General features: G+C 41.2%; 1 protein-coding gene across 5 annotated transcripts in view; it reads right to left on the reverse strand.

Annotated features, from left to right (window-relative positions):
• Positions 1–1,873: 1,873 nt before the first annotated feature.
• The window catches only part of AVL9 (AVL9 cell migration associated), a 63,446-nt gene continuing 44,802 nt past the window's right edge, over positions 1,874–20,517 (reverse strand). For 2 of the 5 annotated variants that reach the window (XM_029925325.1, XM_029925309.1), the window contains exons 11-16: positions 16,781–16,915; positions 14,757–14,976; positions 12,168–12,285; positions 9,764–9,817; positions 9,201–9,289; positions 1,874–6,351 (exon numbers count right to left, since the gene is read on the reverse strand). In XM_029925325.1, the coding sequence (XP_029781185.1) occupies positions 6,236–6,351; positions 9,201–9,289; positions 9,764–9,817; positions 12,168–12,285; positions 14,757–14,976; positions 16,781–16,915 (732 nt within the window). In that variant the 3' untranslated portion in view covers positions 1,874–6,235. Of the gene's footprint in view, positions 6,352–9,200; positions 9,290–9,763; positions 9,818–12,167; positions 12,286–12,413; positions 12,508–14,756; positions 14,977–16,780; positions 16,916–20,517 lie in introns of those variants that run through there. The other 3 variants (XR_003903775.1, XM_029925316.1, XR_003903778.1) reach the window with 3 other exon arrangements.

Consider the following 20,517-nt stretch of genomic DNA (forward strand, 5'->3'; position numbering starts at 1 on the left):
GGCTCAAAGCAGCTCTGAGACGGAGGGCACTTTAAGACAGAGGTGGGAGCTGGGTCTTGGATTGTGAGTTCTCTTAGGAATGCTTCTCTGAACAATTAGGGGGGTGGGAAAGTGAGGCCCAGCAAAGGTTGCAGTTAGCCCCTGGGCTCGTGCAGGCTAGGGGAGCAGTGGAGAAGCTAACCGGGCACAGAGGTCCTGTGTGGTGACCTTGTGTGTCTGACTTAGGAATCTGGACTTGATTCTGTAGAAAGGAGACACTGGGGGTTACCATGTAACAATTAAAAATACCATAATGTTTTATGAAGACATATCTGGGTGTGGGGGGTAGGACTAGAAATGGAAACCAGTAAAGGGTCAGACACGATACACCGGGAATGTGGAAGCAGAGCTAGAAAGAGACGGAATGGAGACACCTCATTACTGAGGAGGAAAGTGAGAACTTCGTGATGGAGTAACAGATTTTTCCAAAAACTAATGATCTGTTCTCCAGCCCTTCCACTGGAAGGCTAGCTCTAGGGGTATACAGAGGCACTAAGAGAGATTCTGTTTTACAAGGACAGGTGGCTGGAACCACACAGGTCAGAACAGGACTGGCAGACATGCTGACTCGATGCTGAGGGCCTGACTTCGGTCTTTACAATTCCCTACAACCACGGAAGGTAAACTGCCTGGGCAGGAATGAGCAGGAAAAGCGAAGGATGGCAGTCATAACCAAAACCAGAACGAGTCCTCACCGCCTGGTGCCAACAATGATCCAATTTTGTCATGTGGCTTTTGTCATTTTCCCACAGTTCTACTCCACATCCATGTGCCGCAGGAGTGTCGCTGGGTCCGGTGAAAAGATAAAACACATACATTTAAACGATTTGAATCTTGGTTCTTCTGTCATGTTGGGAGGTCAGTAGTTCCAAATACAGGTGTTCACAGGCTCAAAAGCAAAGAGCATAAACCTTCTGATCTGCCCAGGCTGCTCCCTGGCTTCGGATCCATGATCATACCAAGTGCGCTGATTGTGGAGAGATTAAGCCCAGGCAGATAGAACCTTCATGAAGGGCTGTTCCTTGGGAAAAACGGGCTCCATAATCATACTCCATAATCATACTCCTAGATGTTACCAGATTCAATAATTGCAACTCCCATCTTATTGGGGTAAAGAACAGGGAGTTCTGACCTTGGAGACAGGGGGAACCATCCCACCACCACGGCACAGCCTGATGCCCAGTTGGCAGAGGTCCTTGGAAAAGGGGAGATGCTGGTGGCGCCGAGCTCTACTGTCCCCGGATACCTCATCAGCTCCGCAGTGTTAATGGTGCAAGTCAGAGAACACTGGTACCTTAAATTAACCCTGCACTCAAGTCAGTGCACACTCCCGTGGGGCAAAGAAGTCTGTCTGCTTCTATGAAGCACATCACAAAGCTCCTCTCTTGTAGAACGGCTGTAAGAAAATCACAGTGCATGGATATATACCTGAGACTACGCCAGGGGCCCTCAGTGGAAATGCCACGGGGCCGCCTGAAGCTGACCGGTCCGGGTGGGGAGACGGGCTGCTTGCGACAAGGTTCTATCCCCTGAGGGTTTCGGTCAGTGAGCCTGAGATATTATCGCAGGACCAAACTCTTTTTGGTTATACTCTGTGCACTTAGCCTTCCACAGAAACTCAGAGGCTCTTCCTGCAGAGGCCATCACCTTAAAAACAGAGGCACCGCCACAAACAATATCAAAAAGAGAGTTTAAAGGAGTAATGAGTCCTCTAGTTCAGTCTGTGTGCTGTTTCCTACAGGAAGCCGGCGCTGCGGTCGGACCGCGGAGCAGACCGGCGCCCACACCGACAACATGAAGGGCACCCTGGAAAGACAGGCCAAGGACGATTGTGTGCAGGACAAACAGTAATTTTATTATTTTTTCCTTAAAATAAAAATACAGAACTTTTACAATTCACTATGATTAGACGTGATTTATAACATTAACATTTTTTTAAAAACAAATGACAACGGGAAGAAAGAACTTGCACAAATTATAAACCTACTGGAGCAAAGAGAAACTATCTTTCTGATCAAAACGTGTGCCATAGCTAAACCTCCTCAGAAAACTTTCTAAGATTTCTTAGCTAAACTTTCTTAGAGGATTTGTGGGAAGCCTTTAGCCTCAAATACTTAAACTATTTTTGTGACCACTAAATGCCTTCACCAACTTGTTAGTCAAATGCTTCCCACATTTAGGAACCAATGACCAAGTGGCCTGAAACATGTTAAGTCTTGATCCTATTTTTCCAGCTATAAATTATTAATATTTCAAGAAAACAAAATATTTTCTAAGCACAGAAGCTTTCTAAAGAACTTCAATTACCTTTTCTGGCTCAATACCTGACTGAAATGTTCAAATGTTTATATTGCACACAAAAAAATTGGAGCAGCATACTGTGTGTGTGTGAGAGAAGCTGATGAAAAAGACTGGGGAAAAAACCCTAAATTGTGTCCCATTTACATGATTTAAATATATAGTTTCTATATCTTTAATTAATAGAAGTAAAAAGGTAAACTTTAGAACAGCACAGAAATACAAATCATTAGAGTTTTACAAAATAGACTCAACCCCTATACGTGCACAATCTTTTAATTCTGGAGTTACCATACAAGGGAGGAGCTCATTTCTTCCCCTTCATATGAAAGCAGGAAGTCATGTGTACATAGTCATTTATATGAAAACAATAAAGAGCCACATTCCTTTTCTTTGTCCTTGACAAATACTTATGGAATGTTGGAAATGATGAAAAAACAATTCCCATGTCATGAAGTCCAAAGACCTGGAATGAAACACTCCCAGTTGGCACACTGCATTGCACAGAAGGTCCATCCTCTTCTAGAAACCAGGGCCGCACTGCCTGTCAGCTTTAACCGCTACCACTGGCCTGGGTGGAAAGGCCACCATTGCTGCACCACCTCCAGTGGCATGCAAATGTCGATGCCATCTCCAGAGTCCCAACTCCCCGATACAATATTGGGCAACATTTAGCAGCTACTTTCCCCAAACGCTGATACAGATAGTTGTTCATGGTCAAGATCAGCCACTGCCCCTCACAGAGCTGAGTGTTCCCCACTCCTCACCAGACCCAGAGGGAAACACAGGCTGTAACTTCCACAGAACAAAGTACGAAAGAAACCCGTCAGGGAGATAATATTACAGCTTTGTTTTCAAACTTATAACCAGTTGATTCAAATTCTAACTTCTCTGTTAGAACATTAAATACTGCGTCCTCTGAATACCTTCATTCAGATTTTATGTACCTTGTTCCTCAACGTTGTGACTTCTAAATTCTCTCCCAAATTTGCTTTTCTCATGCATTTCTAAAGTAAATTATTGGGAAAAAAAATATCCAATGCTTAATACAGAACTGAGAAAGCAAGGTAAGATTGAGGAAATCATGTCATATGCTCTGGTTTGCTGCCTGAGGATATTTCTGCTGTTTCTTAAAGCAAAAGTAGGTAAGGATGGTTTTAGAGCTGGGGTACTAGTAAATCACTAGTGGGTCTGGAGACAGACTATCCATCCTGGTTATGGGAGTCAAATGCATATGCAAGAGAACTCTAAGTCTCACTCTGACATGCAACTTTTCCTCTTCACTAAACCCAGGACAGATGGTTGGCAGCCTTAACTGTTTCCTTCCCTGTGTAAACTGTCATTAGAATGCCTCAGTAGGAACCACATGCCAGGGATGTCTCCCCAGCTCTACTTTAAAGTTGCCTAGATAGCAGTGATGCAGTCCTTGCAGCTGGCACGCCCTGGAAAAGCCTGGCTGACTGACCCTGGCTCCCTCAGTCCTCCTGACAAACACTCAGTTCTTAGACACAAAAGCACTGGAGCAAGCAGGGCCAAAGCAGAACGTCCGCCTTTACCAGCGATCTGTCCAAAGATGGCTCCATGTTTGCTCCCGTGACTCACAGGACCAGGGAGGCTGCGGCTTCTGGGGCTGGTCACTCAGCTGAGGCCTGGAATCCAAGTCACAAGCATGCAGGCTCATAAGACAAGGGTCCAGGCTTCCTGCCTTTAACTGAGCTGACTGCCCAGGGCCCCTGCCAACAACATATTAGCTTATGCTCCCTGAAAACTCTAATGCCTCCCAGAACCTGAAGGAAATATATAATTATGATCTTTTGACTACTTCTCTGACAAAAGTTTTCTATCTTTTGAGATACTCACTTTATGCTGAAAGTCAGTTAAATGACCAGCTCAAGAGTTAAACTCTTAACTATAAAAATTACTAGAGAGTCCATGTAAAGGTATACGTTGAAATGGGAAGTGATCCTAAAGCAAAGTTAAATTTCACGTAACCATTTTTATTTCAGTGGACAGCAAAGTGTGGACTGGCCTGCGTCTGAACAGTGAGAGATGAGAGTCTAACCCAAGCCAGCAACCCAAGCAGACTGCAGGAGGGACCAGCGGCGTGCTGGCCGACCTCACAGGTGTCTCGGCCCCGTCAAGCTCGGGCAGTGGAGAGCTACCAACTGCACACTCACACTAGACACTACGACTAATGATGCGGCCTCATGAAACAGGATGTTAGAATGAATTCTTTATAGTCTAGTGCAACACTGATTAAAGTACCTTTTAAGGTTTTGTTTGGTATTACTTTCTTCTCTTCAAATAGTATTTCCTGAGAAGGCTAACTTCCCCAGCAGAAGTGGAATTAACAGAGTTCTCACAATAAGCCCTTTCACTGATCATCACTGAATTCTTGAGTTATTGTGCTCAAAAGCACGTTTTTATCTTTGCTGGACGTGTGTTAAAACACAAATGGGAAAGTTTAGAGATCTTCATATCATGTTCCTATGTCCATTTTACATGCCCTAGAAGGATTTACCTCTTACATCAACATTTCATAAGGGATAAATCAAATATAATCATGTATTCTCCTTATATTAGATCCCTTATTTTCCCAATGCCCTATCATATGTAGATCATACTCACAATGTATTTGCCAAGTGTCCTTTGTTACTGAAAAAACAGTCTATCCCCTTAAGTACTCCCTGAGAACACCCATCCGAAGGCCCCTTGAAGAGCAAACGAGAGCTGCACACGGCAGATATGTGAGGTCCAGTTGTATAAAAATCTTCAGTAGACAGCACGCATGTGCACGTATCTAAGGTGAAACCAGAGATCTTTTGTGAAACAAGACTGATATCACAGCTGTAGTCTTCTCCTCTTGCTTCTTGCTTTTCTAAATGTGAGTGACGACGAGATTTCTATTTAATATTTATGGATCATCTTGTTTTCCTTTTATAAATACTTTTATAATGGGGTAGGGATTGATTACTGGAGGATTTTCCATCAGGGAAGTAGAAAGGCCAAGTGCCTTGAAAAGCTGTATGAAGAGTAAGAAAAAACCTGTATGTCTGTAAATGGCCAATGGGAAACGGTTCAAAAGAAGAAATAGAAGGCACAAACTGTGGGTTAAAAAATGCTTGTAAGACTGCAAGATAACTAGAGTTGACAGAACTCACACCTACGGGTTCTAAAGCCTTGCCCTAAATACATATTCTGGTTACACTGCTCCAATACCACTGTGACATTCTCGACGCCTCAGAGCAAGTGCTTAGACTGGGGAAGAATAAACTAAAAACATAAAACACTTCATCCTCAGAACTACTGCCTCTGGCTTTCATGTTTCTGGGAGGCAGTGAATTGATAAATGTATTTTGTGGGTAGAAAACCAACAAACAAAAAACCATCATATGAATCAGCAAAATAACAACAAAGGGCCGGACTGTATAGCCCCTTAACTTTTAGAAGCACATTTTAGGGCCAACTTGAGAAAAATTAAAATAGTAAGATAACTTAATTTTACCACATATAAATTACGATGGCCATCTGGATATTCAAACAGCAAAAGAGAACAAAATTTACATAAGTAAAAATTTTTCTAAAGTAAACAAATGCAGAATATCAGAACTAAAAATTCATTAGAAGGTTTACTGTGTGTTTTAATCAGGCTCAGACTGAAATAAAAGTAGTCAATTTAAACCCCAACCTGGGAAGGCCATCCCCGCCACGGCTGCGATTTCAGCTTTCCAGCATCCTGCGACATTCATTTAGACAGAGGGCAACCGTTCATGTAAACAGTTCGACCTGCTGGTCCCCTGCCGCGGACCTGTGGCCGATGAAGAGGAACAGTCTGGGAGCAGCAGACAGACAGGGAACACTTAAACTGAGGGAAGTGACAGCAGCCTCTGGACACCTCTCAGGGCTTCCCGTTGGGCGGCTCAGTGAGACTCTGGGGGGCGGGACTGGTGAACGTGGAAAGCCAGGAAGACATAGCTGTCTTTGCACTGGAAAAAGCTCCTCCAACGGATTGGCCTGGAGAGGAGAGGAAAAACAAAAGGAAAAATGTCTTCACTTTTGTTAAGAGACCCTGAAAGACCAATGCTAATGAATATTCATTTCCTATCATATATCAGTATGTTAATAGTTACTAAAATACCATTTAAAATTTTTTTTAAATGGTTATTTTTGAGAGAGAAACAGAAACAGAGTGTAAGCAGGGGAAGGGCAGAGAGAGGGAGACACGGAATCCGAAGGAGGCTCCAGGCTCTGAGCTGTCAGCACAGAGCCTGATGCAGGGCTCAAACCCAGGAACCACGAGACCATGACCTGAGCCAAAGTCAGACACTTAACTGACTAAGCCAGCCAGGCGCCCCACTAAAATACCATTTAAATTTCTACTTTCAAAACATTCCCTTTCCATGAGCATGTCTGGTAGGAAACTGGGTAACCTCTGGGTGTAAGAGCCTACATCTCCTAAGCGTTTATTCTGAAGGTGGCCGGCCAGCTCTTTTCTTCCTATGCAGCACGCTAGGCTGGAGGTTCTCAGCACTGACTGTGCATCAGAATCACTTCAGAGCGCTGAGAGAGAACTCTGTGCTCTTGGGAGCTCACGTCCAAGTTGATAACTGATAACCACCTCCCCAGGCAAGAGTGGTGAGGCTGCTCTCAGGAAATGTGCTTTTACCGCCTGAAATGCTGCTGCCATAAGTGAAGATGCCAACTGCTCCATCTGCCTCAGGTCTGTTTTGTTTTCAAGAACCTTATCTCTAAAGTCCATGTTCAAGTAAAATTATTTCAGTTGAATCATATACTCCCACTATTCTTAGAGAAGGGAGTAGGGAAGAGAGCTGGCCTTAGCAACAGCATCACTAAAAATGAATTGGGGCACCTGGGTGGCTCAGTCGGGTAAGCGGCCGGCTTTGGCTCAGGTCACGATCTCACAGTTCATGGGTTCAACACCCACGTCAGGTTCTGTGCTGACAGCTAGCTCAGAGCCTGGAGCCTGCTTTGGACTCTGTGTCTCCCTCTCTCTCTGACTCTCCCTGCTAGTGTTGTCTCTCAAAAAAAAATAAATAAATAAAAAACATTAAGAAAAAAATGAAGTAACAATCAACATTATATATCTCCAATAAAGTAGAAAATAAGTTAAATGGGTAACACGTATGGAAATAAATGCTCACATATCAAATTCCATTCCCTGTAATAAAACAGACCCTGTGTGCTTTATGTTTGTCTTCTACAGGGACAGGTCTGCACAGTACATATGTAGGCCACTCACCCGAACTCATGTACACAGAATGTTACAGCTGAGGCCTACACAGAAATCACTTAATCCCAGAGCTTCTGAACTGTGTACAGGAAGGTTAATCGACCTTTCAAAGAAGCTAAGGAAGGAGATGTCACCTATTTCTACATATTGATATGGCAAAATGTAAATAACTGGTAAACCTGAGATAATTGGGAGCATGCACAGTGTTGCAACATTTGTCTGAAATGATATAAAAAAAAGTTAAAAATATAGAAAAGAAACGAGGCCTTTTTTTAGAATGGATATGGAACAAACTGCAAAGTATTTTAAGTGAAGAACGCTACGTGCACAAGAATGTATATGACAGCCTGCTACCATTTGTCTGGCTTCGGTTCTCAGGGCAACACTGGCCTCATTAGATGGACTGGGGAGGATCCTACCTCATCCACTACAGTCTGAAAGCGTCTGTATAAAATTGGTATTATACCTGGGGTGCCTGGGTGGCTCAGTTAAGCAAACGACTTTTGGTTCTGAGTCGGGTCGTGATTTCACGATTTCATCAATTTGAGCCCCGCATCGGGCTCTGTACTTGGAATTCTCGGCCTCTCCCCTACTCATGCTATCTTTCTCTCTCTCAAAAATAAAACTTAAAAAAAATTTTTTTAAGTTAGTATTACTCCTTAAACATTTTATAAAATTCATAAGTGAAGCCTTCTTGGCCTGGATTAAAAAAAAAAAAACTTTACAGCATGGTTTTTATTTTTAATTCAATTTTTACTAGATACAAGGCTATTCAAGTTCCCGATTATTTATTGCATCAGTTTTGGCAATTTGAGGGTTTTTTTTTTTTAATGTTTATTTACTTTGAGGGTAGAGGGGCAGAGAGAGGGGAACAGAGGATCTGAAGCAGGCTCTGAGCTGACAGCAGAGAGCCTGACGTGGGGCTTGAACTCATGAACCGTGAGAACATGGCCTGACCTGAAGTCAGACATTTAACTGACTGAGCAACCCAGGCACCGCAGTAATTTGAGTCTTTCAAAAGAATCTGCACACTTCATCTAAATTGTTAAAAACCTGGCATAAGGTTATTCACAATATTCCTTTATAATCCTTTTAATTTCTGTGAGATCTATAGTGGTGTCACCTCTTTCATTCCCAATACTGGTAATTTGTATTTTTTCTCTTATTAGTCCATAAAGGTTTTATGGATATTGTTGATCTTCTAAAAATGGCCTAACTTCACTGATTTTCTTTATTGTATGTAATATCTTAGAAGACAGCATTCCTAATGCCTGCTTTATTATGGTGTTCTACTAAAAAAAAAATGCAGGCAGTTCAGGAAATGGGGACAAAACTTCAGTGAAACTTGGATCCTTGTAAGAGAACAGTGAATTCATCAGAAAATTGGTCTCATTCCATCAGGCGTGGCAAAATTTGAACTTTGACATTACCTGATGTCACAGACTTTTAACACTTCCTGAATGTTTTCACAAAAACAACTTTTGTATTCAAGAATCGTGTATTATAGGATACAGAGATTTCTACAACGTTTCAATTTTATCAATGACACACCGAGTATAGAGAAGAGACATGTTATGATTCTAATCTGTTTGTGGCTAAGGGCATGGCTTACCAACAGCTTTTCCTGTTTGTACAACATTTCGGCTGGTTGTGACCATGACGTTCCCAATTTTTTTGCCACGTTCACTGTTTTGAACAGAACTGAGTAAAGCAAAGAAATTTAAATACATTACAAAAATTCACACACAACACCCTCTATAAACCATCCCCTAATTTAAAATTGAGGAAAGAAGCTAAATTATTTGTTGTGCATCAATTAATAGTGAACTTTTAAGCACGTACATTTTCAGAAAATACTAAAAACATGCAGATGAACCAGAAAAAGGACATAAGGATGCATGGTTAATTCTCCCTACAGTTATGATTGGCTAAAGTTCCTCTACCAGAATAAAAATGGCAACTATGTTATTAGTTCACACCATTCTCTATGAAACAGCAGTGTTTTCACTCTGAAACATACACACTGCTGAGCTGAAGAATGTTATGCACATATTTGGTTACTATTTGAAGCACAAGTCTATCAAGTGGAGAAAAACAATTCCTAATTAGCAATGAAACACATGGCATAAACTCAGACATAAAAATTTTGGTTTTTTTTTTCCTCTAAATACTCACTGTGAGAATCTTAACTTCATGTCTGACACTGAGTACTGGCCTTGAAAAGGATGGCTGCAAAACAAAGTTTGAGTCTATTAGGCTATGAGTATTTTATAATAAAGCTTCAAAACGAAGCTGTCACAAGGAAGTATCAGAAATCCTTGGAGGGGTGACTCAGCTGGGTGGCGGTGTTCTGCACGTGACAACAGGGCTTCGATCACAGCTCTCTACGAACAGTCTTCGGGGCCTGAGCTTACTTCCTCACTTGTAAAAAGGTGGTTTTTTTCTTGGAGTGCGGTCGGTAAGAAGAGGTTTGGTAATGCTACACTAATGTTCTGCTTTATCTGGTCTGAGGTTGGGGCTAAGCATCAACTTATTTCTAAAGTTTGTTTATTTTTGAGAGACAGAGACATCATGATTGGGGGGAAGCAGAGAGAGGGAAAGACAGAACTCCAGGCAGGCCCTCACTGTCAGTGCAAAGCCCCATGTGGGCTCCAACTCATGAACTGTGAGATCATGACCTGAGCCGAAACCAAAAGTTGGACACTTAATCCACCGAGCCACCCAGGTACCCGTTTGCACATTTTTAAAACTACTGTCTTAGAACCCTTTAAAGCCCACTCCAGCTAAGCCTCTTATGAACCTGTATTAAAATCTGTAGAGCTGGTTCAAATTCGAGACACCATAGCAGATGCAGCGACTGGATAAAGATCTGACCAGGTTATGAGTGGGGAGCAGCAGGGGAGGAGACCAGATGGCCCTGCATGCCACACCGCGGATGGTCGCAGTGGACCCCCCACCTCCACCACAGTGAGGGCCACCAGGCAAACAAACGCGCATCTGTTTCCCTTCATCACTGTTTAAAATACAGGCCTTGTGGTTAGTGAGGGAGAATACTTTGAACTCTTAGCTCTTCCATTTAATACTGTTAAGATGTTTTTGCCTTTTAATTCTGTTTTTACCACATTCATATGGCAACACAGGTTTCTGCTACAGCCCAGTGTGATGATTAAATTCACCAAAATCCTGCTGAACCTAGTCATTTTTCTTGATAGAGGATATAAAGGTTAACAGACATGTTCTTCACAACCCTGCGACGCTTCATCCTTGCAGAGGCTTCCCCAAGTTACGACAACATAAATATCTGGATTTGGGGAGAGAAAATATTCTCCATAGCACCACTTAAATCACATTCCCAGTCTAGTTAACTCTAGCTCCCAGTAGCCAGTACAAAATTGATTTTTGTCCGATTCTCACTGAGGAGTTTAAAATACAAATAAAAACAAATGTTCAGTGTATACTTGATAAACATTCTGGTCATTAAAACAAAAGCCTATTAATAGTTTAATTTAGGAACGAAGTTCTCAGGATTACAGTAGCTCCCCCTTATCTGCAGAGGATACACTCCGAGATCCCAGTGGATGCCTGAAATCACAGTACCGAATCTTATATATACTGTTTCTTCCTGTACATACATACCTACGATAAAGTTTAATTACAGCAAGAGGTTAACAAAAATGATAAAATAGAAAATTATAACATACTGTAATCAAAGTTATGTGAACGTGGTCTTTCTCTTTTTCTCTGAAGATGTCTCCTTACACTGCACTCACCCTTCCTCCTCTTGTGGTGATGGGAGGTGATAAAATGCCTAGGTGACAGCTGGAGTCAGGTGAAGGATGTTAAGTACTGTGATGTAGCATTAGATTGCTACTGACCTGATGGTACATCACAAGAAAGGTCATTTGCTTCCAGATCTCGGGTGACCCGGGAGACTGAAACCGTGGCAAGTGAAGCCACGGAGAAGGGGTACTGCCGTACATTCGTCAGTGGGTCTCCTTAGACTCCTGTGTTCCAGTCACAGACAGCATCACTTCCTCATGGCCTCACCCCAAGGCTTATTTAAATGTCCTTTATGCCAACATGGATAAAATCTGTCAACATTTTAGAATCTGCGGTGGAAACTAGGTTTGACCACATACCTAGGAGTTCAAATATCAACTAGCTTTTTCACACTTCATGTTTTAAAATAACTTCTCAGTTTCAACCTCTCAGTGGTATTTCCTTCATGGTTTCCACCTGGTTTGACTATTCTGCTCAAGTACAGATCCAGGGAAAGGGAGAGAAGAACGATCCTGGATCACATGGCATCACCATGTGCCAAGACTTCCTCTTCTGAATTATGCCAAGATCTGGGAGAAATGTAAATCCTTCCAAAAATGTCTGAAGCTTTTTGTGTAAGAACAACAGGAAAGCAGTTTTCAGCTACTTCTCTGTATCTGGGATTTTATAATTTACTTAAGGAGACTTTTGGAGATATTCACAATGTCATCAAAATTAAAATACAACCCTTCTTCACACTGGGGCACAGTTAATAAGTCCACCATGTTACGTACTAGCCATCTTCAAAGGATGTGCTTACTTTGGATTAATTTCTGCAAGTGCCGGATGCTTGTTGCTGTTCCACACCCTGTAGTTGTGAGTATTCTTCCAGGCTGTAACAAAGGCTGTCCCATAGTCCGATAAGATCTTTTCATGGTCTGTCAAGTAAATATTTAAAAGTTGAGCTGGACTGTAGCCAGTCAGGGATGAGGAAATTAACAACCCAAAAGGGTGAAGGAATGGCTTTATCCCCTCCACCCCCTGCTTTATAGGGGAGACATCCTACCAGATATCAGGAAACTTGGGTCTAGTTCCAGAAATCCTGTTAAGAAGCTATGTGGCCTTTGGCAAGTCACTTAATCACTCAGAGCTTCATTTTCCTAACCAGAAAATAAGAGGGTTGAGCCAGATATACTCTAAGGTTCCTTATAATTCCAAAATACTTTCACCTTCTCCTCACCAAGGTTAGGAGGTACAGTATTATTTATTAAACAAAAACTGTAGGCTAGACGGTGAGTAAATGTATTGATGTATACATATGAAGTAGGCAATTAGAGTATCTTTCTGTCTTTTCACAAATTGTCATTTTTCTATTAAAAAATTAGAATGAACACACGAATAGTTCTTTTAGTCAGTTTTTTCTTCTTTAGACTTTATCACACTATTTGGTGAAACTCATTCCTTAATTTCCAAGCATTTCACTATTGTCTTACTTAAAATAACAAAGGAATTTTCGTATTTAATGTTGAAAACTTTTTAGTTAAAAATTTTTTTTAAATGTGTGTTTATTTTTGAGAGAGACCAACCAGAATCCAAAGCAGGCTCCAGGCTCTGAGCTGTCAGCACAGAGCCCGGTGTAGGCCTTGAACTTACAGACTGAGAGATCATGACCTGAGCCAAAGTCAGACACTTAACCTTAACTGACTGAGCCACCCAGCCGCCCTCGGCCTTTTTATTATCATGAGGAAGTTTTAATAGAGCATTTGTTCTGCTTGGAAAAATAGAAAGCGTTTGGAGAATGGGTTCAAATGGCTTTTTCTTCACATACTAATCGTAAGTCGCTTGCTTTGAAGGTGAAACAGGACTTCTGTGGTTGGGAAAAAGGAAGAGGATGTACACATGGCTCCAAATGCTATCAATGTAAGGAACTCCTTTTAAGAATGTATTCCTCAAACAGTTTACTAGGCTGAGTCTCCTTTAACAGCAGCAAGGGCCGGATTATTTGAGTTTAAATTATAGCTCAGTCTCTACCAGATGAATGAGCAAGCTATTTAACCTTTCTGGGCCTCACTGTCTCCCCTGTAACAAGATGATGACAAGGTATCTACCTCCAGGATTGTTGTGAGGTTGAAATGAGTTAGTAGACATAAAGTGCTCAAAATAACAGGTCTCTGCACACATGAAATGTTAAAAAAAAAAAAAGGCTATTACTTTTATTTATTTTTTATTTTAAGGTTGCTACTATTATTCAGCACTTATAGCTACAGCTATCGGGACACACATTTTTAAAAAGTAAATTACTCATGAAGCTAACATGACTGGTGGGGACTGGGGTTCTCTTACTAGATTACTGAATGATTCGGAACTTGAGCATTTAGTGGTGGTGTCTCAGCCACTACATCTGTAGAAGAGGCAGATAGTTTAAAATATCCCATTAACAAATAAGGACTTGCTCCAGAGTGTTCCTTTACAAATGAAGGACACACCCGAAGCCTGAGTTTCACATGCCCCCCACACTTCATGAGGAACCGTAGGTAGAGATGTCAGTGCTGGGGTTGATTACAACACCTACTGACAGGACAATGTGAATGTACTTAATGTGACCATGGAACTACATACTTATAAACAGCTACCATGCTAAACTTTAGGTTATGTGTATTTCACCACATTTTTTAAAACTTCTCTCAAACTGTGGTAGAGGTAATTGTAAACAAGGAAAAACAAAAGCTCAACACTCTTTTAACAAGAACAAAAATCTACAAATCTTTGTTACATATCCATGGTGGTAGGAGACCATGTTGCAAAAGCTCATTGTAGAGTTTCATTTTCTCTTTTTATTGATTTTTCTTCTCTATGGGGAATGAGATGGTTTTAGCACAGGAGTGAGTCTTTTACCTGCTCCACCTTATCCATTTAGTAGGAATAATATTTCTTAGAATGGGAAATTTGAAGACTTAACGATTAGGAATGTGATTTCCAGTGATTTCTACCTTTTAGATTTCTCTTTTCTCTTTACATATCTTAAAAACATGTAAGCAGAGTTTAGATCCTGACATGTTCTTCCTTCCATATGGCAGAGCACTAAGCAGTCATGTAAAAGTGAGAAAGACTTGAATTTGCTGTCTTGATAATGTTTTGTTTTCTTTTAATAAAGAAAAGCTAAGTTTCAAAATACATTTGAAATGGGATCCATTTTTGTAAAAGGATCACTACAAATACCACAAAACTAAAACACGACACATATACACAGAAAAAGGTCTGGGAGCATATAAAGTACTCAAAATGCTGAAAGCAGTTATCTCTGTATGAGGGAGTAATAGATAAGGTTTCAAAATGAAAATGTACTTCTTATGCCAATTCAAAATGTCACAAAGATTACAAAAGGAAAAACTGGCTGTGTGCTCCTTACCTAACTGCAGCGTGGCGGCCAGCAGCGCGTGGATATAGACCGCAAACTGGGCTCGGATCCATTCATCGCCTCCCTCCCAGCCCGTGCCATCCAGGAAGACGTCATCTCGGTTCTCTGTCACGTGCCTCACTAGGTAATCTGCAAACCTGAGGTCTGCAGTGGTTGGGTTAAGCAGCTTCCTGAGTTCTGGATCGTGGATCTGGATCAGAGCCTCTTCCACCTAGAGGGTACCCAGGTACAAGTCAGAGTCTGGGCATTCACACAGGTATCCATGCCACACTTTAAAGAGTACCTACTGGGAAGCTGAAGCTGGAAATAAGTAAATATGAATAATAGCATTCTCAGAAAGTGAGGCTGAGAGACAGGTTTTTACACTGAAGTTTTTTTCTTTACTTCAAAAACCCTCATTTCATGGTTTTATTTTTTTATTTTTATTTTTTTATAGTTTATTTTTGAGACAGAGAGACAGAGCAGGTGTGGGGGAGGGGCAGAGAGAGGGAGACACAGAATCTAAAGCAGGCTCCAGGCTCTGCACTGTCAGCACAGAGCCCGACGCGGGGCTCCAACCCACGAACAGTGAGATCATGACCTGAGCTGAAGTTGGCCGCTTAACCAACTGAGCCACAGGGGTGCCCCTCATTTCATGGTTTTAGAAAACACATATACAAATATTTGATTCTGAGTTTAAAAAGTAATGCATGTGGATTCTAAATATCTTAGAAAACAGCAATGTGTGGTAAAAGTCACCTCTGACATACAATCAGAAATAAACACAATTTCTAAGTACAGTTCCTAAAAATCTCTGAGTCACAGATAACTTTGAAATATTCCTACTATGTAATATTTGAGATACAAAGAGATATACATAACTTACAGGCTAGTTTTGAAATATAATAAGAAACCACATAACTATGAACCCACCAACCAACTGCAGAACCACAACGTAACCAGTAATGTTGAAGCAACCCTGTTGTCCCTCCATCTTTACTCTCTGTCTTGGGAGGTAACGGCCTTTTTTTTCTTTTTCCCCTCAAGATTAGGACCCCAGGTTTTTCAGTTATTACACTATAAACATTTTCCCATAAAGCACATTTTGGTGCTTTGTATTAGATACTATGTGAGGCGCATGGGTGGTTCAGCTGGTTGGTGTCTGACTCTTGATTTCAGCTCAGGTCATAATCTCACAGTTGTGAGACCCAGCCCTGTGTTGGGCCCTGCTTGCGATTCTCTCTCCCACTCTCTCTGCCCCTCCCCTGCTTGCATTCTTTCTTTCTCACACACAAAATAAACACATTTATAAAAAAGTTATTTTATAAATTTTTTTAAAAGTTTTTAATTTTTTTTTTGAGAGAGAGACAGGGAGGGAGGGAGGGAGGAAGGGAAGGATGGGCAGAGAGAGAGGGGAGAGAGAGAATCCCAGGTAGGCTCCGTACCACAGGGTCCAATGGGGGGCATGAACTCACAAACGGTGAGATCAGACCTGAGACAAGATCAAGAATTGGACGTCCAACTGACTGAGCCACCCAGGCACCCCCCAAAAAAAGGTTTTATGGAAAAAAAAAACTATAAAAATCCAGGCTGGGTGAAAGTTTCAAAAAACTACTTCAATCGTAAAAGTGAACACATGATTTAAATTTCTCATATGTGGATGTCAAACAGTTATCTGTAGGACCTTCCTCTTGATATCAGGAGCATATTAAACAGGCTAAGGTATTTAAATTATTTCAATAATACACACATTTTAATTCTGACATCATAGTGGGCCCAGACTGCCCAGCTTGCAATCCTGGGTCACCGACTTACTAGCCATTTGATTTCTCTGCTCCGTTAAGATCTGGACAGCAACAATACCCAGCTCACAGAGTGTTATGAGAATTAGATCAGTGAATATACCTAAGGTGTGTATAATGCACGGGACAGGAATTTTTACCTTTATTAGTGTTGTTCCTGTGCGGTCACAATTCCAGTTAAGAAAAAACCGGGGACCAGCAGTGTCAAGCACATGTGCCCACGTGCAAACCCACCTCCACAATGGCATCGCTGAGGTGCTTCTGTTGTCGGAAGAGGATGTTAGTTGCCCCAGCAACAAATCCACGCACGGTGACATCGGAGAGGAGATGGTGCTGCTGCAGTGCCATGTAAGGCAGACACAGATACCCCTACGAGTTACAAGAGTAATAGACCGTATCAGGAATGGGGCAGCCACCCCTCTTTTCAAGCCAGAGAGCCAACAGTAGGAAAAGAAACTCCCAAACTTGTCCCACTGCCACAGCATCCCTGGCACAGCTGATCGGACTCACGATGGCACTATTCCAGGGAAACCTCAGGTCGTGACTGCACGGAGTCCAGCCCATCGGTAACCTTTCCTACGTGCGGTGGTCCGACATGAAAACTGTCTTACGTGATCACTTCTCAGTTAAAAGCTTTGTTAAAAGCTTCCACAGTAACTAGTGAACTGGACTTTTTCAGTTAGGAAAGCCCACTAAAAAAGCATGTTGTTTAGTAGAAAGCTGTTAGTTCTTCCAGGAAAACTTGAAAACACATAACCAGCGACAGACTGTTAATGAGAATAGCAAAGCACTACGTCTGACATTTGTTTACTTGCCCTATTGTTTAAAATTAGCAAAACTATTTCAAGGTATCTGCTACATGTTTAAAGCAAAAAACTAACAAAAAACACTCGTAGTAGCTGTATATTTAATTAACTTGTTTGAACTGTATTTGAAAACACTGCCCCGAAAATTATAGTCCAATTGTCAAACCATAGCAGGCAGTTAAGTGTACAAAAGCAAGCATATTTCCTGAGAAACAGAGGTGTTAAACTGCAATGATGCAGTGAAGGAGGGGATGGCATTTCTGTTGGAAGACTGTCAATCAAAATAGATACCCAGCAAGTGGCAAGACTTTGTTGAACCCTCAACTTGTTTCCGATCCCAAGTCCTGTGACGGTTTTACTTTCTTACTTCTCATCACTTTTTAAACAAACACTGGACTAGGGAGCGTTCTCTGGGTGATGGCTTATTTTGGCAGGAGGCATCTTTCTTGCTACTTCATGTTCTTCACTGTGGCCTACGACGTGGCCACAGCTTGTTAAAGATCTTAATATGGAAGAGAGAACACTTCCAAAAGTTTGGAATATAGATCCAGCAACCTACTTTTATTCTTTTTCTTCACAGTATCTCTATTCAATAAAATGCTGACTAACAGAAACAGCAGAAATAACTCCCCGTTTATGCATGAGATACTCAGTACCGGCTTCTCAACCCAGGCCCCTCTTGGGAATAAAGGCTGGAAAGACCCCTGTTCCTCATTCAGAATGACTCAGCTGGGAAGGCTAAGGGTTCATGTTTTACTTTGTGAGCCATGTATTTAAAAACAGACCCCCCTGATCCCAAGTACCTGTTTCTAAACATAAATACTACCATACTGAACACTCTTTATATATTACAACGGCATGAAAACAAAGAAGTATGTTTTTTTTTTTATTAAATCACTAGTTCAAAGCTTTTAAAAAAATACAAAAAAATTACATTCCTTAAAAAACTACATGTATGCTTCTTGGACCAGCATTCTATTTTTTATATTATCCTACAGATACACCTGCTCACATGTGAGATTTTGAAGAGCTAATTATTGCAGGCTTGTTTATTATAGCAGCAAAAAAAGATCTGAATCCTAACTATTCATGGGCAGGGAACCGAATGAACTGTTCGTCTATACAATGGAACATCCTGCAGTAATAAAGTGATGCAGGTCACTTCCAAGGAACAGTTGGTGAATAAGTGTAAAAAAATGGGGGTACAGGGGAGCCTGGGTGGCTCAGGTGGGTTATGAGATTGAGCCCCACATCAGGGCTCTGATCTGAGTGTGGGGCCTGCTTGAGATTCTCTCATTCTCTAAAATTAAAAAAAATGGGGGGGGGGGATAGGCTGGTACTATTTGTGTAAAAAAGGAGGGGAAAGTATCTACACATGTATGTATGCATAAAATAACCCCAGAGAAAACAGAAGACTAATAATGCCGGTTACCACTGTAACTTCTTTGGAATCTTCTGAATATTACATATTTATAAAATTAATTAAAATAGTTCAAAACAGTGTTAAAATTGTGTCACAATTACTTAAAAATTTTTTTTAAACATTTATTCATTTTTGATGAGACAGAGAGAGAGAGAAAGCATAAGCAGGTGAGGGGGCAGAGAGAGAGGGAGACACAGAATCAGAAGCAGGCTCCAGGCTCTGAGCTGTCAGCACAGAGCCTAATGCGGGGCTCGAACTCACGGATCGCAGGATCATGACCTGAGCTGAAGTCAGCCACTTAACTGACTGAGCCACCCAGGTGCCCCAATAATTACTTTTAATAAATGATCTATTTTTCCCTGAATTTCTTAAAGCTCCTTCTTGTACAGTGGCAATAAGGGCACGAATCCGGTTATATAATGCAGCCTCCATACCTAAGCCCCCTCCTGGCTTTCCACTTTTCTAGGGTACTTTAATATCCATATTTGGAGCTATAGTATAAATAGTAAAAACAAAAACTCAGGGGCACCTGGCTGGCTCAGTCAGTTAGGCATCGGACTTTAGTTCAGGTCATGACCTCATGGTTCGTGGGTTTGAGCCCCACATTGGCTCTGTACTGACAGCTCATATCCTGGACCCTGCTTCCGATTCTAGGTCTCCCTGTCTCTCTCAAAAATAAACAAACATAAAAAAAAAAATTAAACAAAAATTCTAACAGTACTTGCACACACATGTTCACAGCAGCATTATTCACAATAGCCAAAGCACGGAAGCAACTCAAATGTTCACGGACAGATGAACGAATAAACAAAGTATGATCTATGTATACAATGGGTTATTATTCAGCCTTGAAAGGACGGAAATCATGACATATGCTACAGCATGGATGAACCTTGAGAACATCAGGTTAAATCAAACAGGCCAATCACAAAAAAATAAATAATGTATGATTCCACTTAAAAAGATATTTAGAGTAGTTAAAATCATAGAAACATAACGAGTGGTTGCCAAGGACCAGGGATAGGAGGAATGGGTTACTGTTTAATGGGTAGAGAGTCAGTTAAGATGAGAAAGTTCTGGAGATCTATGGCACAAGGATGTGAATGTAACTTAACACTATTAAACTGTATGCTTAAAAATGCTAAAAAACAGGTAAATATATAAATATATATATAAGTATACATATATATTAAAAGTTTTTTTTCTTACCACAATTAAAAAACAAAACCCCTACATCTCTGCTTGGTAAATGTAGCAGAACTGTCATGAGCTAATAATCTGCTAAAGAACTGCAAAAGCAGTGTGTCTTCTCTCTTGTGACGTAGAAAGTGCTAGAGTATGATCAAGACTGGATGCCATCTTCTTACCTCTCCTCTAGTCAGGGGTGGTAAACACGTTCATGAATTGGAAGCCTCCCTATTATAGGGATGTCCATTCTCTCCACAGCTTATCTAGAGTTTAAAGGTAATCCTAAAATTGATGTGGAAATGGAAAGGACTAAAAAATGCTTGAAGAACAGTAATAAGAGGGGAGCTCTTCCTCTGCCTGACAGGATATACATACAGTGTGGGACCGCCCCGAGGATAGACAAATACACCAATGGAACAATAAGAAAGAGCGCAGAAAGACTCCTTCCTCAAACACACAAAAACTAATTCCAGTTAATAATAACCAAACTGTGCAAGTCAAAACTATACAGCTTTAAAAATTTTAAATTATGTTTATTTTGAGAGAGGTGGAGG

The sequence above is a fragment of the Suricata suricatta genome, chromosome 2, assembly GCF_006229205.1.
Source record: "Suricata suricatta isolate VVHF042 chromosome 2, meerkat_22Aug2017_6uvM2_HiC, whole genome shotgun sequence".
Lineage (NCBI taxonomy): Eukaryota > Metazoa > Chordata > Mammalia > Carnivora > Herpestidae > Suricata > Suricata suricatta.